Source organism: Puntigrus tetrazona, chromosome 6, assembly GCF_018831695.1.
Source record: "Puntigrus tetrazona isolate hp1 chromosome 6, ASM1883169v1, whole genome shotgun sequence".
NCBI classification, from domain to species: Eukaryota; Metazoa; Chordata; class Actinopteri; order Cypriniformes; family Cyprinidae; genus Puntigrus; species Puntigrus tetrazona.
The window spans coordinates 8,160,048-8,182,142 of NC_056704.1; the positions used below are offsets into that span (position 1 = coordinate 8,160,048).

At 37.4% G+C, this 22,095-nt stretch overlaps 1 protein-coding gene across 1 annotated transcript; it reads left to right on the plus strand.

The window, feature by feature from the left end:
- Positions 1–1,006: 1,006 nt before the first annotated feature.
- On the plus strand, positions 1,007–18,492 carry cacng5a (calcium channel, voltage-dependent, gamma subunit 5a). The gene is made up of 7 exons (XM_043241362.1): positions 1,007–1,166; positions 11,019–11,258; positions 13,396–13,437; positions 14,253–14,339; positions 15,010–15,150; positions 15,895–16,040; positions 17,526–18,492. The coding sequence occupies exons 2-7, from the start codon at positions 11,063–11,065 to the stop codon at positions 17,781–17,783; spliced, it is 870 nt and encodes a 289-aa protein (XP_043097297.1). The 5' UTR covers positions 1,007–1,166; positions 11,019–11,062; the 3' UTR covers positions 17,784–18,492.
- Positions 18,493–22,095: the final 3,603 nt, after the last annotated feature.

A 22,095-nucleotide genomic window follows, 5' to 3' on the forward strand; every position in this document is an offset into this window, starting at 1 on the left:
ACAGACCAGCTAAACCTCGACATCCATAATAAAGTCTCAAGTGGTGCATCCATGGACCATTTACGTCCATGGTGGTGCATTCATCCATTTACGCTAAAGAAACAGGCGGTGAGAGACACATTCCTTACGAATAGCATCCCTGCTGAAAAAAAAAAAACGCAGAAACCATCACAGAAATTCCAACTGTCTTCATTAAAGTATCATTATTAACCATTAGCTATTTCCAGTAAAACCATTGCAAAATTCCTTTTTGTAGTGTGTTTTGGACATTTAACATCCTACCAATAGAATCTATCATATACCAGTAGACACCATTAAACTTATCATTTCCATTAAAATACAATTGTAATATATATCCCATTATGACCATCAAATGCATAAAGTTTTCTATTGTGTTTTGGGGCGGGGTATTGATTTTTTTTCAGCATGGAAAATGCTACCTACAGCCTAAAAGTCATATGATCGGTCAGTTTCACAACTAGAAGCTTTAACACAGAACGGGTGTCATGTAGTTAACAGCCTACCCGATCTCACTAGTGTGTATAAATAGTGCTAAAACCAAAAATACGTATACCACCAAAAAGATACGTAAATTGGACTTTGGTGTGATATGCTATCGATGGGTAGGATAAAATGTATCATATACAGACCAACATATTCCGTATCACACGCAGAAAACTGCGTATTACATGCACGTTTCGTTTTTATTTAGTGTACTATTTATACGCGTTTTCATGAACGCAGACTGGTAAACGGAAGGTATTAGATTTACACGGCCTCAAAAAAAAAAATGTCGGTTAATTTGGTTGTTTTTTATGTCTGTCTGACAACCCCTTAAGTAAATAGAAGTTGGCCAGAATGCCAAACTTTGACATTAGTCAGCCTCTCCACCAAACAGACATCCATAACATGACACAGCAAAACAATAGACTACATCATCTATCCCAAACCAATAAAACAGTAGGCTCCTCGTACAAACAGTCGTGACCCGTCAGTGACGCGCGGAGAGAGGGAGAGACACGTAAGAGCATCCCCAACACTAAACCCAGCGAGAGAGACGCTTCTCAGCCGGAACACGTGCGACGACTTCAGCAAAGCTCTCTGCGATGAGATAAAGACTGTTCGGCATTCGCTTGAGAAGAACCGAAGAACGCGTCTCAGCGCAGGTACGTGGAAACAATCCTAGCTGTAGCGGTGGCTGGTACGAGCACACGGGCAGGTGCGAAGTTCTGTCAAATCCCGATAGGTTACCACATCACTGTTATCCACAGTTTCTCATCGGAAACTTTTATTTGCTGCGTGATGTTTGCAGTGCTGTTTTGTCAATGAACGTAAAGTTGGGTTATTGGCGGTTTGGTGCGGAGTCTGGAGCGGTGTCTCTTGAAGACAGATGCAAAACATATAACAGGTCCTTGAAGACAAACAGTATGTCGAGTGGCCAGGCAAAGACAGGGAGAATTTGCTTATTTCATTTTATATATATATATATATATATATATATATATATATATATATATATATATATATATATATATATATATATATATATATATATATATATATATTTTATTTTTTATTTTATTTTATTTATTATTTATTTTTTTTTATGAAAAAAAGTAGTCTATATGGTATCGCAAAATATATGTAAGGAAGAGAGATTTATTGATGGCTGCCACAGCCCACAGTGAATGCTGTCGTTGAAAGCGGGTTCAGAACTGTAACAAGGACAGTCTCTCTCTCTCTCTCTCTCTCTCTCTCTCTCTCTCTCTCTCTCTCTCTCTCTCTCTCTCTCTCTCTCTCTCTCTCTCTCTCTCTCTCTCTCTCTCTCTCTCTCTCTCTCTCTCTCTCTCTCTCTCTCTCTCTCTCTCTCTCTCTGTCTGTCTCTCTGTCTCTCTCTCTCTCTCTCTCTCTCTGTCTCTCTCTCTGTCTCTCTCTCTCTCTCTGTCTCTCTCTCTCTCTCTCTCTCTCTCTCTCTCTCTCTCTCTCTGTCTCTGTCTCTCTCTCTCTCTCTCTCTCTCTGTCTCTCTCTCTGTCTCTCTCTCTCTCTCTCTCTCTCTCTCTCTCTCTCTCTCTCTCTCTCTCTCTGTCTCTCTCTCTCTCTCTCTCTCTCTCTCTCTCTCTCTCTCTCTCTCTCTCTCTCTCTCTCTCTCTCTCTCTCTCTCTCTCTCTCTCTCTCTCTCTCTCTCTCTCTCTCTCTCTCTCTCTCTCTCTCTCTCTCTCTCTCTCTCTCTCTCTCTCTCTCTCTCTCTCTGTCTCTCTCTCTGTCTCTCTCTGTCTCTCTCTCTCTGTCTCTCTCTCTCTCTCTGTCTCTCTGTCTCTCTCTCTCTCTCTCTCTCTGTCTCTCTCTCTCTCTCTCTCTCTCTCTCTCTCTCTCTCTCTCTCTCTCTCTCTCTCTCTCTCTCTCTCTCTCTCTCTCTCTCTCTCTCTCTCTCTCTCTCTCTCTCTCTCTCTCTCTCTCTCTCTCTCTCTCTCTCTCTCTCTCTCTCTCTCTCTCTCTCTCTGTCTCTCTCTCTGTCTCTCTCTCTCTCTCTCTCTCTCTCTCTCTCTCTCTGTCTCTCTCTCTCTCTCTCTCTCTCTGGGAGTCTCTGAAGTGGACTGATAGTTTGCTGTCTGCTGCCATTCTGAATTTCGCTTATGGATTATGTCTATAAATGTTTACATAAGAATATCTGTTTGTCACCAGAGTTTTCTGCTTAACCTCTATATTTATGAGTATATGGCAACAAGAACAGATGAACAGAAATACCCAGAAAAAATGAGAGGTAATGTAATGTTTGGATGTATTTTCACTGCCTTTGATATACAAAAGAATGGATGTATAACCAAATTAAGAGACAGTTGAGCAAAAAAAAAAGAAGAAGAAATAAATATGTCATCTGAAAATTTTGGTTTGGTGGTCGATTTGCATTTTTTTTGCATAAATGTTTCACTTTTCATGTCATTTCTAGGGAGAAATTAGTGATATTAGTAATTTTTTGAATTAGTAATTAAATATTTGATTAACAAAGCTCTATCTATTTTGTTGCTGATAATTAAGCTGTTACTGCTTGAGAAATCTGAAATCAGTTTTGTGGGGTCCCAGTATGCACTGATGGCTGCCTTAGCTTTCAAGAGCATTCATTTTTGATTGATCTATTTTTAGAGTTTACACTGTTTTATAAGATTAGTCACAGACCAGTTTGCTACAGATGAGATTCAGCTCATGGCACCCATTCATTTCAACTGGTTATGAATTACACTTTATCCAGTGGAGAACAGAGCTTCTCATCTCATCTATACCAGCACAGCTTTAATTCAGCCAGAGACAGCCATGCAGAGTCATATTCCCATTGCTTCAAATATGTTTTTAGTAGTGCTGTTAATACATAAAAAAAATAATTTCAGAAAAATATGATTAATTGCTATTAATCCTAACTAACAGTAAAGTTTTTAAACATACTTTTATATTGTAATAATTTCACATTCAGTCTTTAAACGAATGTACAAACAAGATAATATTTGTAATATTTGTATAGTAGCATCTTTTGCCAGCATCATTCTGTCTGGAACAGTTTTTCCCTATTTTATCATTTATTAGCCATTCGATATTTTGGGGTTTGGGGATACTTGGAGTATCTTTTTGCTTTTAGTTAGACTTTTTAAATATGTAAGACTTAAATATGTATTCCTCAAGCTACTTATATTTCAGCCGCCTACTTTTAATAGCTATTCAGCGTTTTTTCTATACTAACACAATACTGTTATTTTATCTTTATTCGACACATTATGTGCATGTTAATGAATTTCTCTATGATTAGTTAATCATCTCATTATGTAAGTAATGCTGGGCTGCTCCCGGACAGATCTGAAAACCCTTTCAGAGACATGTTCCTAAACGTGACTCATATAAAATACATTACACGCTCGCACAGCTTTAAGGCAGCTTTAACCGTCTTTTTTGGTAGCTGCATGACTTAACTGACATTGCATGCACGCAGTTTATTTCGTGCTTTGAAATCAAAGGACACAGGCTACAGCGCGGGCTTCTATTAAAGAGGCCCTGAAGTGAACAGGAGCGCAGCGTCTGAAACTTTTCCTGTGTGATGTGATCGTAAGGACGTCCTGCGAAGGAATAAATGCACTTCATCTCACAGAAGCAGCAGTTGTGAAATCTGCGTAATATTGTTTTTTTTTTTTATTAAACTCAAAAATGAGACCCCATTATATTTGTACTTTAATAGCTTAGCCTTGTGTGTGCTGTATTAAGTGTATTGGGCTGGCTTGTGTGTTTTGTGTTTTGTAAATTCTGTTCAATTTTTCAATTAAAATTTTTTCACGATACATATTGTCTTAAATCACTACACAGAGAAATGCATTTCAGTGTTACAGTTAGGAAGCTTTTTGTTATTGGTGGTAAGAAACCATTTTCATATGGCAGTAAAGTACATCTATAATTCTAAGATAATGAGCATGGTGAAGCTGCCCGGAGACCAACAAACTTATATACTGTTTTAGTTTTTAATCATAGTTTAGATAGATAGTTTGACAAAATAAGCTGTAAATTTCGTTCTGCCCAGTTATTTTCAAACATGTGGCTGTTATCGCTTAGTCAGTGTTTGATTTGATCAAAATTAGTGTAGAATGATAGCATTATTTTATAATATGTACAGCTTGCTCTTATTTTCTGTGTTATTGCACCATTCTGGAGTACTCATATGAAATAATATGTTTTCTAACAAGATAAAAAGTGTTATAGTAAAAATGTTGAAATAAAATGTGTATAATATGTAATACAATTTTTATTTGTAACTATATTTTAGTACTATGTAGGTCTACTGTACGTATTACTGTAATAACGACTATTTCTACTAGATTTAGTATTAGTAGTGGTGGTGTGTGTAAGAAAGATAATATTGCACATTCTTTTTATTATACTTTACAAATCTCAAAGTGCTACCACAAACAAGAGTAACACAATAACAGTGTAACTGAAATCATAAATCTGGACAGAATTGAAAATATGAGCTCTGTTGGCTTGTGTATTTTTTCTCAGATGGATATTACAATTTAAAAAAAGAGTGTCTCTGCCAGAATTAATAAAGTGCACCAGATGCTGCAGTCATTTCAACTGTCTGGTTTGCTATGCTTTGTTTTTCAATAATAGCATAACTCAATATATTTATATATATACAAATACAATTAATAAAAATAAACCAAACTTAAATTATAATCTAGTATATGTAATATTTTATATAATAATCCATTCAGTCATAGCGTGTTATTTTATAGTAAAAAAACAGTTCAAGTTGCAGTCTATCAACAATTAGCTCTCTGCAGGATATGAGTGCAGTTGGGCCTCTGGGCCTGCAGCTTTATAATGTTGAAGATAATAAAGGTTATGTGGTTAGTAAACATATTTAATTAAGCAGACATAAGGAAAATATTAGGCAATAATTAAAGTGACACTTTAAAATAAGATTACATTAACTAAGAACAAGCAGCACATTTTATGAAATATATATTCCTAATTGCTAACTTTAGTTGCTAAAAATGCAACAGATTGCTGGCATTTCATCAAATATCAGCATAAGTACTTCTGTAGCACTCTGCTTTTCTCTGTGAGTTCTAGACAAGTTCTGAGTCTGTTAAAGATTTATGTTTTTTCGATGACTTCATTGCAGAATATGTTGAGTGTCAGTTTCTGTATGAGTGAGTCAGTATTCAGTAACTCTTAATTTTAAGGTGTCCTTGAATGACGTAAATAGTACCATTAATTAATACTACTCAGTACTTAATTATGATTATGTATAATTGCACTGCAACAAGGACACCTTAAAATAAAGTGTAACCAATTATTAATTTTATTGAAAAAAATGCTCACTCTTGTCAGTGTTAATAGTCTTGTGCACAGGCAGCTCCAACGTAAAGCGTTATTGTGCCCTTCTCATCAACTAAGGCTGCCCCTTTTAAAGGGGTCATCAGATGCGACATGCACTTTTACAAGTAGTTTGAACTGAAATGTGTGCTGGCAGTGTGTGTATAATGATAAAGATCCACCACTCAGAATTATCAGCCGGTGCAAGGATAAGACTTCGCAATGACTGAGAGTCTGGGCACAGCTTAAATAGCCGGTCTAATGAGGTACACATGGGCATGTAGTCAGTCTAGGGTGAAGGGACTTTAAAAGTAAATGCAGTTCAGAATGTTAGTACTCAGGAGAGGGTTCCCTCCGGTGGCCATTGGAGAGACAGAGCCCCCTTCCCTGTGAGCGGCTTTTGAAGCGAGGAATAGTTCTACGGCAAGGTCTTCCCCTGTTGACGGGGAGCAGTCTTGTCTGGGTGGTCCAGGTGGAAGTCGGTGGTCAGTGTGGGATCCAGGATGTCCTGGGCATTGACCCAGGATCGCTCCTTTGGCCCGTTTCCTTCCTTATCAATGAGATACTGTAGCACCCAACCTTGCCTTTGTGAATCAAGGAAGGGGTTTCGCTCTCCGCCACTGGCGGATATCAGCAAAGACACATGGAAAGTGGGATAAATACAATAGAGGGCAAGTGCTAAACGATATGAAACAGGGGTTATTTGTCTTAGGATCTTGAAGGGACCTACATACCAAGGATACTTGCAGGGAAGACGGAGGCGAAAATCCCGGGAGAAGAGCCAGACCCATTGTCCAGGTGTATAGGCTGGGGTCTCTCTACGGTGATGATCAGCTTGTCCCTTACTGTTCTTACAGCCCGTTGCAAATGAACGATGATCCGAGTTCCAGGTTTCCTCACTTCTTTGCTGCTAGGTGTTGACAGCTGCAAGGTCGGAAGGTTCACCTGATCAGGGGAACAATGGAGGCTGGAAGCCCAAAACACACTGAAACAGAGTCAACCCAGTGGATGGCTTGCAGAGGGAGTTCTGAGCATACTCTGCCCAGAGGAGGTAATGGCTCCAATCCTGTTGGTTGTCGTGACAATAGGAGCAGAGAAAGCAGATAAGTTCTTGGTTGAGCAGTTCGGCTTGTCCATTTTACTGGGGTGAGCTAAGTAAGCTGAGTAAGCTTATGTTACTGCCAAGTTGAGTGCAAAAGGCATGCCATACCCATGACGTGAACTGAAGACCTCGTTCGGATACAATGTCCTGTGGCAGACTGTAGAAGCAGAAGACCTGATTCATAAGTACCTCTGCCATCTCCCAGGCAGTGGGTAGTTTGGGGAGAGGCACAAATCTGCAAACCTTGGAAAATGACTATGAATAACGGTAAGAATCGTGGTGAAATTATTAGAAGGTGGTAAATCAGGAACAAAGTCTATGGCAATGTGTGACCAGGGTCTTTGGGGAATGGGTAGTGGTTGGAGCAGTCCTGCAGGTCGTTGGTGAGAAGTCTTATATATGTGACAGGTCAGACATTGAAACTCACCACATCTGTCTGAAGAGTGGGCCACCAGAATTTATTTGAGGTGAGTTGGAGGGTTGCTGTAATGCCTGGATGTCCCGCACTAATAGAATCGTAGATCCAGTGTAGAAGACGTTCGTAGATGATGTGGTACAAAGGTGAGAGTTGGTGGACAATTAGGTGGAAATCGGAGTAGGAAGAGAAAGTCATTCGTCTGCCTTACAAATGGGGTTGTTGATTGATCATTTTGATTGCATGATTTAAAAACACCCAGCAGTTTGAAAACACCCAGGAATTAAGAAATGCCCAAATTTGCTCTGCAAAGAGCCCAGTCTTTCTGAGAGTCTCACAGACCCAGGCTCCTTCCATTTTGTTTGATTGATGATAGTGAATGATTGAATGATAGTGTTTTACCTTAGATCTGCCTTGAGTGAGCTGTCATCGCCCTTTTTTCAACCAAATTGTTTTGTTGGATGTAATAATGCTATGTTCAGTCGTCATTTACTCCCAACATTTGAGCCACTGAAGTCACAGTGGATTTTGTCTGTTTTTTTAAAGGGAATACGCCCCCAATCTACTTAAATGCATTTGTATTCAAGCAAATCATTGTTTATCAGTGTTGGGTGTTACTTCTCACAAATATTAAGTTGCATTATTATAAAAGTAACTAATTACCAGGGAAAGTAACTGTTCTGTTACTTAAAAAATGATAATTATACAATTTAAATTTTATACAAAAAATTATACAATTCAAATATGTCAAATAACTTGGATGTTCCCAATACTAAATTAATGAAATGGACAATAAATAGAATAATTTATTATTATAAAACATTGCACATTGACCTGAACTATTTTTATCTTTCTGTGGAACAATGTGAGAGACCCTATAAAATTAAATTTTATTATGAATATTATCTATACTCTATGGACACCTTAATAAAATAAAATCGGCATAGTAAATTTTGATAGCATTATAATATTATTTTGTTTATAATTTAGCATAAAATGATAGAACTTTAGTAATTAGAATCATCATGACTGCATATTTGTCATGTTGACTAAGCTTAGGACTGGTGGTGGTGTTTAAGATATTGTTTGTCATTTAGTGTTTCTATAAAAAAACGGAAAAATGAAAAATAATTGTGATAAAACTACTATGAATTCTTCTTCTAATAAAAATATAAAACAATCAATTTGCTGAAATCAGAACAGAGAGCCAGCCAATGAGATTGTTGTTTGCACATTAGTTCCACCCATTACCAGAGAAACTGGCACTTCATAAAAGCAAAGGAATTGTGTTTACAAGTAGTGTGTGAATTCTGTGTGGTATGACTCTCTCACTCAGTATCTTTCTTTGCATGTGTGAAGCAAAGCTACGTCACCCTGTGCGCCTTCACACTAGTTTGCAGTAAGTCAAATACAGGTACGTCACACTGCGTACCCATTCAGATGAACTGAAAAATAAAATCATAGGCCTAATAATATTAGCCTCTAATCATTTATAGCAACACCACGTTTTGTTATCAGTAATGGTAACAGCATTGTAACGGGGTAAACAGTTATTTGTTTAATTACTGGTTACTGGAAAAAAATTAAAAATAACGCTACTACCTAGGTTAGTAACGCTGTTTATTTATAACACTGTTATTCTGATCGCTGTTTGTGATCCAGCTTTATCTACAGAATAGCCTTTCCTAATAACCTGCTAATTAGCAAGTTCTGTGGCTAAAGTAAACAGTATCATGTGAACGGCTCGTCACCCCATAGAAGAGAGGGGCAGGGTCAGCAGAGCTCATTAACATTTAAAGGAACATGGACTAAACGGCTTACTGAAAACAGAACTGATTTTGGCAGGGTAAAAAAAGTGTTGTTTTATACTACCAGTGAGAAATTATATGCAAAGAATGTTGCAGATTCTAAAGAATCATGTCAACTTGTGTATAATTGGTATCCGATGACTCCTTTAAGGGGCAGCCTATAGAAAAGTATTAAGATTAGATAACATGACCTATAAACAGCTTGCATTTGTTCATGTTATGCTGAGTATGAAAGCACGACGAGATGGATCCAAATGCAAGTGGATAACAAGATGGAGAAACAAACACGGATAAATCACAGAATAGAAACAAAGACCAGGAAACCAAGACGTGAGCTTACTAAAGGAAACAACAACTGACCCTGAACCAGGCAAATATGGGGGGAATATGAACACAGGGTAACAAGGTGAATGGTGAAGCTAACAAATTTATATAACAACAAATGAGGGAAGCTATGGCAACACACAAAGTAGTAGGAAACTGAAACAGGAAGAAAGCAAAGAACAATAGGAATATAATGCAAAATAAGAGACACAGACACCAAGACAAGGAACACAGACAGGGATCATAGTCCACTCTCAAAGGCTTGGCTTTCAGACATTACAAAATAAAGAGTCCAGGAGGGAGTTGCCGTCAAGGTGGACCAGAGGAAGAGATGGAGGGCCAAGCCTATATAGTGGAGCATGCCATAGAGACAGAGGTGGAACAGGGAGCCAGGGTGAAGCTGGTGACCAAGGAGAAGCTGGACCAGAGGTAGCTGGTAGAGCAGGGAGCAAGGGCAGAAGACCACCCCAGCTGAGTGGACAGGACCGAAAACCTTCAGATGATCAAACCTTCAGATTGACGGTGGAGTAGACAAAACTGAAGAACCCTTCAGCAGAGCAGAGGACCACTACGGCAGAGCATAAAACCACCACACTGAATCAGCCATGTCCGAACAGACTGGGAGCTCAGAGACAGCTTCTTTGGCCATGACAGGACTTGGCACAGTGTACCTAATGTAGTTAAACTGATAATAGAAATGAGTTGAACATCACTGGCTTCAACATGCTGATGTCGGTGATCCTAACTGCCTGCAACCTGTGGATGGGGACTGTGGGGGGGCTGTTTTTGCACCACACCATGCATATCAGGGAAAGTCTATTTGATTTGTGTTATGTCTGTTTTCACACATGATTTTCTGAACATCTCTCAACCCCCTCTCAACCATTAGATGACAATGTTTAAGGCATTGTGTAAAACTAAATAACTTTATCACTAGTGAGGTTATGTATCTTTTCCCTGCATGTCATATGTAGGGCAACATGTCAGAGATGACCGTAGCAATAGCCAAAGTGAGTTTTTAATTTGATAAAATTTTGTCATGGACATCAAAAGTGTCCTTGCTGTGGTGTAAACAGAAACAACCATTACAAACAAATGATTTTTTTTTTGCATTAATGCTACTAGCAAGCGACAGTCATATCTGGAGGTCACAAATTGTCAAAAGGCAGCATCAATCGACCTGAATGAGTGTGTGATACACAAACAAAATAGTGATATTTCAGGAGTCAATAGATGAATCACCTCTGACCATAATCAGGTGTCGATTACATAATCATAGCACTTTGACTGTCTTTTCTTTGAGGCTTTTTATCCTAACATAACAATGTAGAAGCATATCTAATGCAAAGAATAATTCCTGTGTTTATATTTAAAACTTGTTGTTAGACTTTTTTTGTAGTCTCTATTAAGATTTGAGAACTATTTTCATTCCATTTTCATATATTTATTAAAAACTATTTGGGTGCTAAATTGCAGTTTAAGCTAAGCTTTTTTATTCCTCTCTCTCACTTACAGCTCCTGTTTTCTACAGCTTGCACCCTCCGCTGCTGATGTGAAAGATGAGCCTGTGTGGCAGGAAGGCACTGACACTCCTTAGCAGTGTGTTTGCTGTGTGTAGTCTGGGGTTGCTGGGTATTGCTGTCAGCACTGATTACTGGCTCTACCTGGAGGAGGGGGTCATCCTGCCTCTCAATCAGAGCACTGAAATCCGTATGTCTCTCCATTCAGGGCTTTGGAGGGTCTGTTTTCTTGCAGGTGAGTGAGTGTCTGTGTGTCACTATATACATTACATGTCATAAAAATCTCAGAATGTCTTTCGAAAAAAGAGTAGAGGTGTAACCCCAGCATCCTGGACAAATTTGCCACCTGGCCTCTGACCATCATGGCCTCGTCATCATCCCAATATTTGCTGATTGGCTTCATCACTCCAAGGAATAAGCTGGTGTGTGGTTGGCATTCTGGCACAATATGGCTACCGTTGCATCACCTAGATGGATGCTGCACACTGGTGATGGATGAGGAGGGTCACAAAATAAATACAACAAATTATTAATTATAATTATTAGAAGCCTAAATAAAACATGACAATTTATTAACTGTAGCAGTAACCAAGTAGCATGGCCAGCTATGCAATGTCTTGCTCACTATTCAGGAAACCACTATGGCATACAATATGTAACTAAGTTGTTCCTGAAAACCCTACTTCACCAATACATTAGATGATGTTACGGCCATCAACAGAATTACTGTAAGTGTCAGAAACCTCTTAGGGGCTAAATCCAGAGCCAATGTGCCCTTCTAAGACCACAAAAAGTGAAAAAGTAGTGTTTCAGTAACAAATAGAAAATGAAAGGCAAGTGAATGTCCACCCAAACAAACATTCCAAACCAGCATGTGCTCTGCAATTTAACTTGCATGTTGACATGGCTGTACTCCCCAAAGAAACACAAGAACCTGCACCAAAACACAAATAGTCTGCAGGTTGGCTTTGTACTATGTCTCCCAAAGAGGTTCCTCCAATAGATGAAGCAGATCTGAGAAACAATCTCAGAATGGCCATTGTGGTGCCACTAACAGATGATGAACTTTATTACTGTACTTTTGGCAAGACTGTAGTTTAATAGGTAGAAAAGCATATAACTGTGTGCAACCAAGAAGCCTAGGAGGTGGTCCACAGGTTCACCTCTGCCCTGTTAAACTGCTGCAAAATTAGACTCAAAGACATAGGGTTTGACTGTCGATCTCTGGCCCACAAGCCATTCCTCAAGAGTAAATCTACTCTTAGATTTTCCAGTCTGGCAATCTACACTACTTTAAGGGACATAAACTTGTCCTGAGGTGAAAAAAAATGAATCTTCCGCACCAACCTTGACATGGTTGCAAATGAACTCCTTTGCCAAGTTAGGTAGGAAATTTCCATTATGCTGTCTGGCTCAATGACAACATGGCAGTTTTGAAGTATTTAGATAAAAAGACAGAAACATAGCCAGCATCTCTAGGCAATTTATGCGCTATGATGGATGCTCATAGACTGAGTGACCTTCAGAAATCACTACCCAACCTACCAGGAAGGCATTTATCATCATTTCTTTGTGACAACAGAGTTATCCTCAAGACAAGACCTTGCAAATAAGAATAGAGTCTTAACACTGACAGGCTAACTCAGCGGACTGTGCTAAGATCAGCTAGTAGTCAAGGCAGTTTAGTCCATGGATGTTCCAGAGTCTCAGCGGTGCAAGAGCCGCAACCATGCACTTTATAAATATGGAAGGAACTAAGGCTATAGACATACTTGAAATTAGTATACCTTGACCCCAAAAGCAAACCTGAATAATCAGAATGTTGAAAGAAGCAGCCTTCTATTGCAATAAACTCGCTAAAGCGAGAATAGCTTGGGGAGATATTTTAGGGTGACACTGAAAAGGGTTACACACAATCAAAATGGAGGTTAGTGGTGGAGCACATGCTGGCATATCTCTTAAAGGTAAAATCCTGCTATTGGGGCCAGGGTTTCTCACCTGCCCACAGTTGTTGATGAAATCTCTTGATTTTGAGAGTAACATTTGCCAGACTGAACATTGTTAGACAATTTATACTGCGCAGACTGTCATAAATGATACAATAATGCATCCCTGTGTATCAGTATGTACTGTGTGTTATCCAACGGTTTTTGAAGCAAGGATTCCTTGTTCCTCTACACTATCTTTCATCTATAATCCAATCCTTTTGACTAACTATAATCTTTCAAACTGTCTTGTATAGCAGATTCTGAATCTCTTCATGTTTCACCATTTACTGATCTTCCCTCACAAATGCTGGAATGTTTTATAACTTAAGTAATGAGACTTTATATATACAGGCAACAATTGATTTCAATTCCTCTTCCATTTAGCGTTACCAGCTCCAGCAACAGTGTTACCAACTGGTAAATCAGGTATGTTCCCTTTCTATTACCTCTCTCTCTTACTTACTCTTAAGACATTTACAATTTATTCAGTAAGGATAAACAAACACAACCGTCAATACAACTTTTATATACATAAACAAAAACTGATATTAGTACTGTTTTCAAAAGTTTTCAAGTTTTGTCATTCTTAAAATCATTTCATTCTGTTCATTGAAAAACATATGTTGTGAGAGTTCTTCTTAATGGATTATATAACAGCATTTTGCACCAGGGTCACATCCATATAGGTCCAAATGGTTCTGGATAAGTATACGTTATTGAGTGGCCTTGTTACTAAAAACCCTACAAAGTAAAACGTTTGACCTACAAACCTTTGCACTCAGCAATGTAGTTGACATAATGATTGTGGTCCACTGGTTAAAAAAACTTGTCAATGAACTGTGTGTAAAATATGTCTAGTTAGTGTAAAACATATAAAAAATTGAATTGAAGCTGTCAGATAAACTATGCCAAATCTCACAAAAATAATTTAGTTACTCTCATTCTTCTACTTCTTAATAGTAGTAGCAACAGCAAAAGTAGTAGTAGTAGTAGTAGTAGTACTAATAAGATTATAATAATATTATTAATAATAATAATATTAATTACTGTGGAAAAGCATATTATATTACTTATCATTAAACTATTCTATTCTGTTCATCTGTCAGTGTTTGGAAGTGTGTAATCTGTTGACATGCATTTCTCTTTACTTAAAATGAATATTATAATTGTATCCTATATTTTATTGTATTTTATGCTGTCATAGTAGCAGTTTTTTGATTGATTGATTGATTTTTTTCAAGGAGAGGAGAAGGGGCGCTGCTTTACAATAGAGTATGTGATGCCCATGAATGTTCAAATGACATCAGAGTCTACAGCCAGCGTTCTGAGTGAGTGAAAGTGACTTAAATGTGATGTAAAAATTGCTCCTTTGAAATAAAAAAGCATTTTTCTTAATGTTGTAGTCACTAGCACTAACCAAAATAACTGATCTATCTACAATAGAGGTTTTTTTTAAAAAAAAAAACATTGGAATACCTTCATAAACACACTACCTTAACAACTGAGCATACATTTAAAGGGCATTGAGTGGTTGAGTGGCATTCAGACAGACATAAAAGTAATTATTCATTTATTTATTTCAGTGTACTCAATTTGCGGTGTATTATATAATGGGGTTCTTGATTTGAATATGCATGTCATTGCCATTGTGTCAGAGGTCTCTAAATGGTTGAATGATTTTAGTTTGTCAGAGTAAGAATTGATATCCAATAATAGCTCATGTTTGTCTAGTCAATTAATCAGTGGCATTTAAACCCTTACATGACCCTCACAAGTACACCATGATTTTCTTCTGTATGTGCACTTTAGGGTCCACAAGAGGGCATCAGAGCACATTACAGATAATGCTAGTAATAGTAATAATAATAATAATAATAATAATAATAATACTGTATTTAATTAAAATTTGTAGAATTTTTTCTGCTACTTTAATGGTAAGAAGTTGTAGCAGTACCGGATGTCCATCATAAGTAATTATTTATTTTGGTTTGTTCACAGAAATGATTCGCTCTGCTACTCCTTTCCCACTGGTCAGTCTGTTTTTCATGTTCATTGGCTTTGTGCTGAGTAATATTGGACACATCCGCCCTCAACGCACTATTCTGGCTTTCATCTCTGGAATATTTTTTATCCTGTCAGGTGGGTGTTTTGTTTAAAAAGTATATATATATATATATATATATATATATATATATATATATATATATATATATATATATATATATATATATATAAGTCCTGCTTATAAGTGTCGACAAGAAATTGGTGATAAATACTGTGTTTAGCTCTTAAAGTGACAGTTCTCTAAAAAGTCAAATCTATTTTTGAGGTTAGTTTGTATGGAGCAAAATTTGTCTTAGTAAAAATTCATAGCCCAATTAACATGCATGAAAAAAAAAATTGTGCATGTCAATTGGTTTACACACACACACACACACACACACACACACACACACACACATATATTTATATGTATTTGATCAACAGAGCTTTTTAAAATGTAGATTTAGTTTTGTGTTGAAAATGATTCACTTTTCCAAAGCGCTCCAATTGGATCAAATCATTTAATTCGTATCAGGACTTCAGAGCACGTATCTCGTAACATGTGATTCAGATCGGGATGTCTATTCATCCCTGCCCATGCCGAATTATTTTTATCTCCCACTAGGGAGCAGAGGCAGAGATGCATAGACCAGGAGGGAGGAAATCCCCCCGGCATTCAATCACCCAGCCCACTTGAACCCTCACCACCCCATGCAAATCACACCCTACATGGTGTTTGTGGATTAGGTTTCATGCATGTGAATAGGGCTTTGCACGTATGCATTGTGTCTTTGCCTCTTTATTTTTCTGTGGCTCATTTTCTCTTTATTTCTGGTGCAGGTCTGTCCCTGGTGGTGGGTCTGGTCTTGTATATATCCAGTATAAATGATGAGATGCTGAACAGAACAAAAACGAACGAAGCTTATTTCAGTTATAAATATGGCTGGTCTTTCGCTTTTGCTGCAGTCTCCTTCCTTCTTACTGAGGTAATACTTCCACTTATCTTTGTGTAAATATTAAAGACAGTGGGTCTCGTTCACTAGTTAAAAATTCTATGAACATACATTTTATAACGCTTAAATGATTCTAAATTATTTGCAGTTTGCTCTTTCAGAATCCAGACATTCTCCACAGCATGTCTATTCAAGTCTTTTTAAGGAATCAGGGCAACATGCAATATTTTTTTATCTCCAGTTTCCCAACAGGTCATTCCTGGTATTTGGTGCCATTTTGTGCCCCCAGTGAAGATCATATTGAATGTGATAAACAAAAAAAAACTGCATGTTTCAGACTATCAATGATCCAGACTATCAATATCCCTCACTTGAATTAAGTTTATTTTCATTTTAAAGCACACCACAAAACCACAAAATCAGCTTTGGCCTTTCAGATCATTCTATGGTTACATACATATTAAAATCATAACAAGATATAGTTTATTAGCTATGGTGATGTAGAAAGTGGACAGGCGTATTGATTATATTATCATCCGCTCTATGCCCTTTACTCAGCACTTGCTTGATCTCCAAGCTGTTTTTCATTAGATGCTTAACATTGAAATTCTGGAAAGTAAATTCTGCCTTCACAAAGTAACGTTCTTGAGACCTGTCATCAATGATAAATGTTTTTTTTTGGCTGTTTCCAGTAGAATGGGAGCCATCTGTGCTGAAAAATCACAAAAGTCCAGCATTTCCGTGGATTAGCTGTGCGATGCCACCAGTTTGTTCCCTGTTTTTCTAGGTTCACTGATAGGTCCAAGCTTTTTAGTGCATGCCCCAGTGCCAATGGGCATTTAAGCAATTGAAAATGTACTTAATGATTCCCATACTGGGACGTCCTAATTTAGAGCATTCCCTCATTGTGTGTAGAAACGCCAGCGGGGCTGGTGTATAAAAGATGGTGTGCAAGTACAACCTTAATTAATGAAACTACTCTGAAATAAGAAAGCCATTAGTTGTGTATTCTTTTGGAATTAACCTCTGCAAATGTCCTGGTGAAACCATACCTTATGCTTTATTTATTTACTTTAACTTTCTTTGCACACGTGCTGAGGAGATTTTTTCTGTCTGAATTCATTTATACTGTAAGTCCTAATTAATATGTGTGCAAGTATGAAAAATGTAAGCAGTTAATTAGACCCAGTATCTTAAACACCCAAAAGAAAAAAATGGGCAACACTTTATTTCGATAGTCAACTACTACACTACATACATGTCAACTAGCAGTCATTAGAATATTAGTAGACTGTCTGCTTAATATCTTCTAACACTTTGATGGGTCCGCAACATACTACATACTGACTGATCAGAAACTTAGCAAGTACATGCTATTCTGCTAACCCTAAACCTACCTGAGAGTCAGTAGACATGCGGTTTCAGATGAACGAGAATAAGTTGACATGCAGTCGATGGTCTAAAGTGGACTATCAAAATAAAGTGTAAGCTCTGAATCTCTGTTTGTTCCACCACCAGGCAGCAGGTGTAATGTCTGTCTACCTGTTCATGAAGCGATACACTGCAGAGGAGATGTACAGGCCACATCCGGGTTTCTACAGACCTCGCCTCAGCAACTGCTCTGACTACTCTGGTCAGTTCCTGCATCCGGACGCCTGGGCCCGTGGACGCAGCCCTTCAGACATCTCCAGTGTAGCATCCCTGCAGATGAATACAAACTACCCTGCGCTCCTCAAGTGCCCCGACTATGATCAGATGTCCTCTTCGCCCTGTTGAGATTGCAAATGCACAACAGTCATATTGGAGAATGAGAGAGCTCTAGCTACGGTAGTTCTTAAAGATGCTGCACTGGCATGGCTTTGGCACCTGAGATTGTGTTGTGTTTGGATAGAGGATAAACTTCATTTCCTTGTCTTCGAGAGCCTTCAGTACTAATGCAGTGATTCTGAGTTTAATACATCGGTTGGTGGTATTATTTTCTGTTATTTGTAGTTTACCACACTGATGTGTAGCAAATAGTACCTCTGCCTTTTTCTTAAAAGTAATTTTATTCAAACAGTCGGTTGGTTTTTAATCAAAACTGCAGATTTATTTGAAAACAGATGTATGTTTTATAGAAAAATAGAGAACTAGACATTGTGGTATAAGTATTTAAATGATTATATTTACTGATTCATCATGCTTATTAAAGCACATGCTTAACGAGAATACACACGTTAATGTGACTCAACATTAATCTGGTCCCTTATGCACTTTAAGAAAGTAACGATAACACAGAATTTAAATGTATTGGCATTTTATATTATTGTTATGTGTTGTGAGACTAACTGGTCCTTTGATTAAGAGGCATTTTGTGTTTGATATGAATGTTAACATTATTGTAGCTTTATTGTTTGTGTGTCTTTTTTTTGCTTTACATTCTGATCTAATCAGAAGATCTACACATCAGTGATGCAGTGATTTTTACAAGAACAACATTCTGTTATTATTGATTGTTTCACTGTTTATATATATATATATATATATATATATATATATATATATATATATATATATATATATATATGTAGAAAGAAATAAACATGTAAGGGAAATTCTATGTATGTTTTATAACTAATTTCTCCACTGTATGTATATAAACCATAATGGTTTTGTTATGATTTGATACAAATTATGTCATTATAATTTCCCCGCTTGATAAAATATTAAAGCAGCAGCATTTTTATTTATTTATTCTTTTATTTTTGCCTTATACAGTAGCTGACCTATTGAAGTCTTACAGGATTCATCTTGCAAATACCATCAATTGCTAGTTGGATAATAAAAAGGCAATCATATATAATATAATACATTTTCAATATTATACTTTAACCTCATAAAAACACCACAAATCTACATTGTACTGTAAAATGTAGAAATTGTATGTACAGAATTGGTATTTTATATTAGTTCGCTCACATAAAATGACAATTCTGTCATAGTTTACTTAAACTGATTAACTAGTCACTAGTGACTTCACCGACTTTCATTTTGTGACAAACAGAGACAATTAGGTTTTTCATATTAAAACAGTTATCTGTAAGGTCTTTCTTATCTACATCTTTTCATAACAAGGACATCGATAACATTCAATCATTTCAACACTTTTTTGTGGGCTTCTATATATAGGCAAAGCTTTATATCAAACACGGACAATAATATGGATGCCAGATTCGGCTGTTTATGCATAAATTAATTTCAATACAGTGTCTTTTTTTTTATTGTTATGGGACTATTAGAAACCAATAAAATGTTTAACTAATGTTATATAAGGGGGCAAGTTGATCAACTGACAAAATAAAATAATAAAAAACAATTATAAATGGTGATTATAATAAATATATTTAATAAAAGCTTTTAAATTGTGAATGGTGTCACTGAATTTTCTGCTGTATAACTTTAGTAACCACCTATATTGTGTTAGTGGATGTAAGTTACATGATTTGACTATTTCTAGCCTAGTGTGTCCACTACAAATGCTGCTGATGTTGGTGGTTTCCCCAGAAGTGTTTTACTGATCAAATGTTGAGAGCTGCTCTAGATATCCAAGCTGGTGATGTGGAGAGGGAGGACTCGAGGGAAAAAATTATTATGGTCTTCGTGTAATTCCAGCTGCATTTATTATCATACTTTTTGGTTTTTGTTTTACTGCATACTAAAACTGAACGCACAGACAAAAACGTTAAAGTTATGAAAAATCTAGGATAAAAAGGCAGTAATTGTACACGTTAGATAAAGACAAAGAACAAAAGATAGAATTATTTGAGTTTTATTTTATAAATCACGTGTCACAAAATCATATCTTCAGATTATTTGTCTCATGTTCTAGAGATACCACATGACCTAATTTCTATATACATATAATATAAAATGGACTTTAGTGGTGAATGCAAGTTTTGCCACTAGGTGGGAGCAAAGGATGGCCCGTAAATCAGAAATTCCTTTTTGCTTCAACTTTTTTTTTTTAGCTAATATACAACGCATTAGTGATATATTTTATGTCATCTCCAGGTAAGCCTCGCTTTACGTGTTTTGGGAGTTGTGGACACCAAGCTTCTGGAAGTCTTGAGAGTGTTAAGAGAGCAAAGTGTTATGTGGATGAAACTTCAGAAGTTTGAAGACTGTTCTGCAATATACACGGATGTACTGATTGATACCTGGTACTAAATGTTTCACATGAAATTACTGATTTTTACATCATTTTGAAATTCCCAGCACAGATCTTGTGGGTGGACTGCAATTATAGAATATTAAGTATTAACATTTCTTTTGCTTCCACAAAGTCAAAGTCCAGCACAACAAAGTGTGTTTTGATGGTTAGCGTTGGCTGCCATGATTTGTCAGCTGTGATCATTATTTCAGTAAAAACATATTACGTATGTTGATTTTAGGAAATGCTCCTCCACTTCCTCCATTGTTTTGGTTTTTTATGCATTAAAGGGGACCATAAAATGTAGATAGACATACATAAACCATCAGGGATATTGGAGAGGAGACAACTGATACTCATGTGGGCATATCTTCATATGTGCTTTTGAGGATCACAGCAGTATGTGTTTGTGAATCACTTCGTGTGCATTTGCAAGTGCATTTTATGGATTTAGTGTCTAGAAATGTACAAATGGTAACCACATCGCACTAACCAATTATAGCAAGTTCACACTTTAATTGTTGTATTTTTTTAACCCCCAAAATTCATCTTTGTTGTATCCGCTACTGCTCTAAAATTGAAAGAATGTTACTGGCATAATTGTTAGTTTCTTGATGTGTACATGAATGATAAGAACGTGAGTGTTGGTTTTCCTTGTTGCACTCACAGCCTAACAACAAGATTACTGAAATAAATTATGACTGCTTAGACTGATGACAATTATGATGTAAGGGCTGTCAAAAATCTAGGACTGCTCTCTTCCTACCTCAGCCCAGCTGGCATCCCCCAAGTCTAAAAGGACCTCAGAAATCTCCCTAGAGCCTTGATTCCAGTGAATCCCCTGAGCGCTGCCTAAAAAATAACAGCAATACCCTTGTAAAGATGTCTGGGACAGCTGGGACAACTGATGTGGTACATTGTGCATCTCTCTTGAGAATGACATCTCAGATTTGTAATTGGGCTTACTGTGCTATATTTGTTTTACGCACTCAAATGTGAACAAAAAATAATAAAACATCATATATGACATAACAAGAATTTATTTTCATAATCGTCATATAGTTTTGCACAGCATACAATCATAAGAGTAGTTCTTTTAAAACCAATCAATTTATCTAAAAAGTGTTTGTAGTTCCTCTTCAGGAACCCGAGCTGCATCAACATGCTTTGGGCTCATACTGCAGGTATGTATGTACTTACGGTAATGAAGAGGTCCCAGACCAAAAAGAAGTCCTGATCTTCATGGCCCTGGACTTCTGAGGGCAGGTTCCTCTGTCCAGTGTACATTCCTGGGCATCTAAAGCCTTTCTGGCCAGCCTCAAGTGGACCTCTTCGCTGGTCCTACCTCTAAACTTTTCACTTCATTTTGTGGAGATCGCCAGCTTGATCCTATTAACTGCCCAGTTGGTACAGTTCAATAGTTGCAGATTAGACTCTCTGCAGGGTTAACCTACTCCACCCTTAAGGTCTCGAGGGAGACGCTGCTCTTTTTGCACACCTCTGACATCCCTGCCAGTGCTTGCTTCATTCCTGAGGTTGACGCCAGTTTGACATGAGGTCCTGTGACGTCTCACCCTTCCACTGGACAGATTACACAGTAGATTCAGAGTATGGTCGTGCTGGAGGCGGTTTTTATTTTCCATTTTTGATGCCACGTCATTCTGGACAAACTCTGCTTAACACTTGGAGTATAAGTCTTGAAATTTCTCTTTTAAATTCATAATTGACAATCCTGACGTGATCTTCCCCACCACTTCCACTCTCCACCCGTAATGGTAGGCTACGTCCCTGTCTTTATCTTTAGGCAGGAACAGTCAATCTGTATAGCTAGGATTTGAAAAAGAACAGGGCATATGCCAAAGAACTTTTTCAACACAACTAAACATGAATCCTTGTAGA

Excerpts from the sequence above, each read along its gene's own strand:
- cacng5a (XM_043241362.1), top strand. The coding sequence starts at position 11,063 with ATGAGCCTGTGTGGCAGGAAGGCACTGACACTCCTTAGCAGTGTGTTT. Across the intron at positions 14,340-15,009 it reads GTCTACAGCCAGCGTTCTGA|AAATGATTCGCTCTGCTACT; the intron begins GTGAGTGAAAGT and ends GTTTGTTCACAG. Across the intron at positions 15,151-15,894 it reads AATATTTTTTATCCTGTCAG|GTCTGTCCCTGGTGGTGGGT; the intron begins GTGGGTGTTTTG and ends TTTCTGGTGCAG.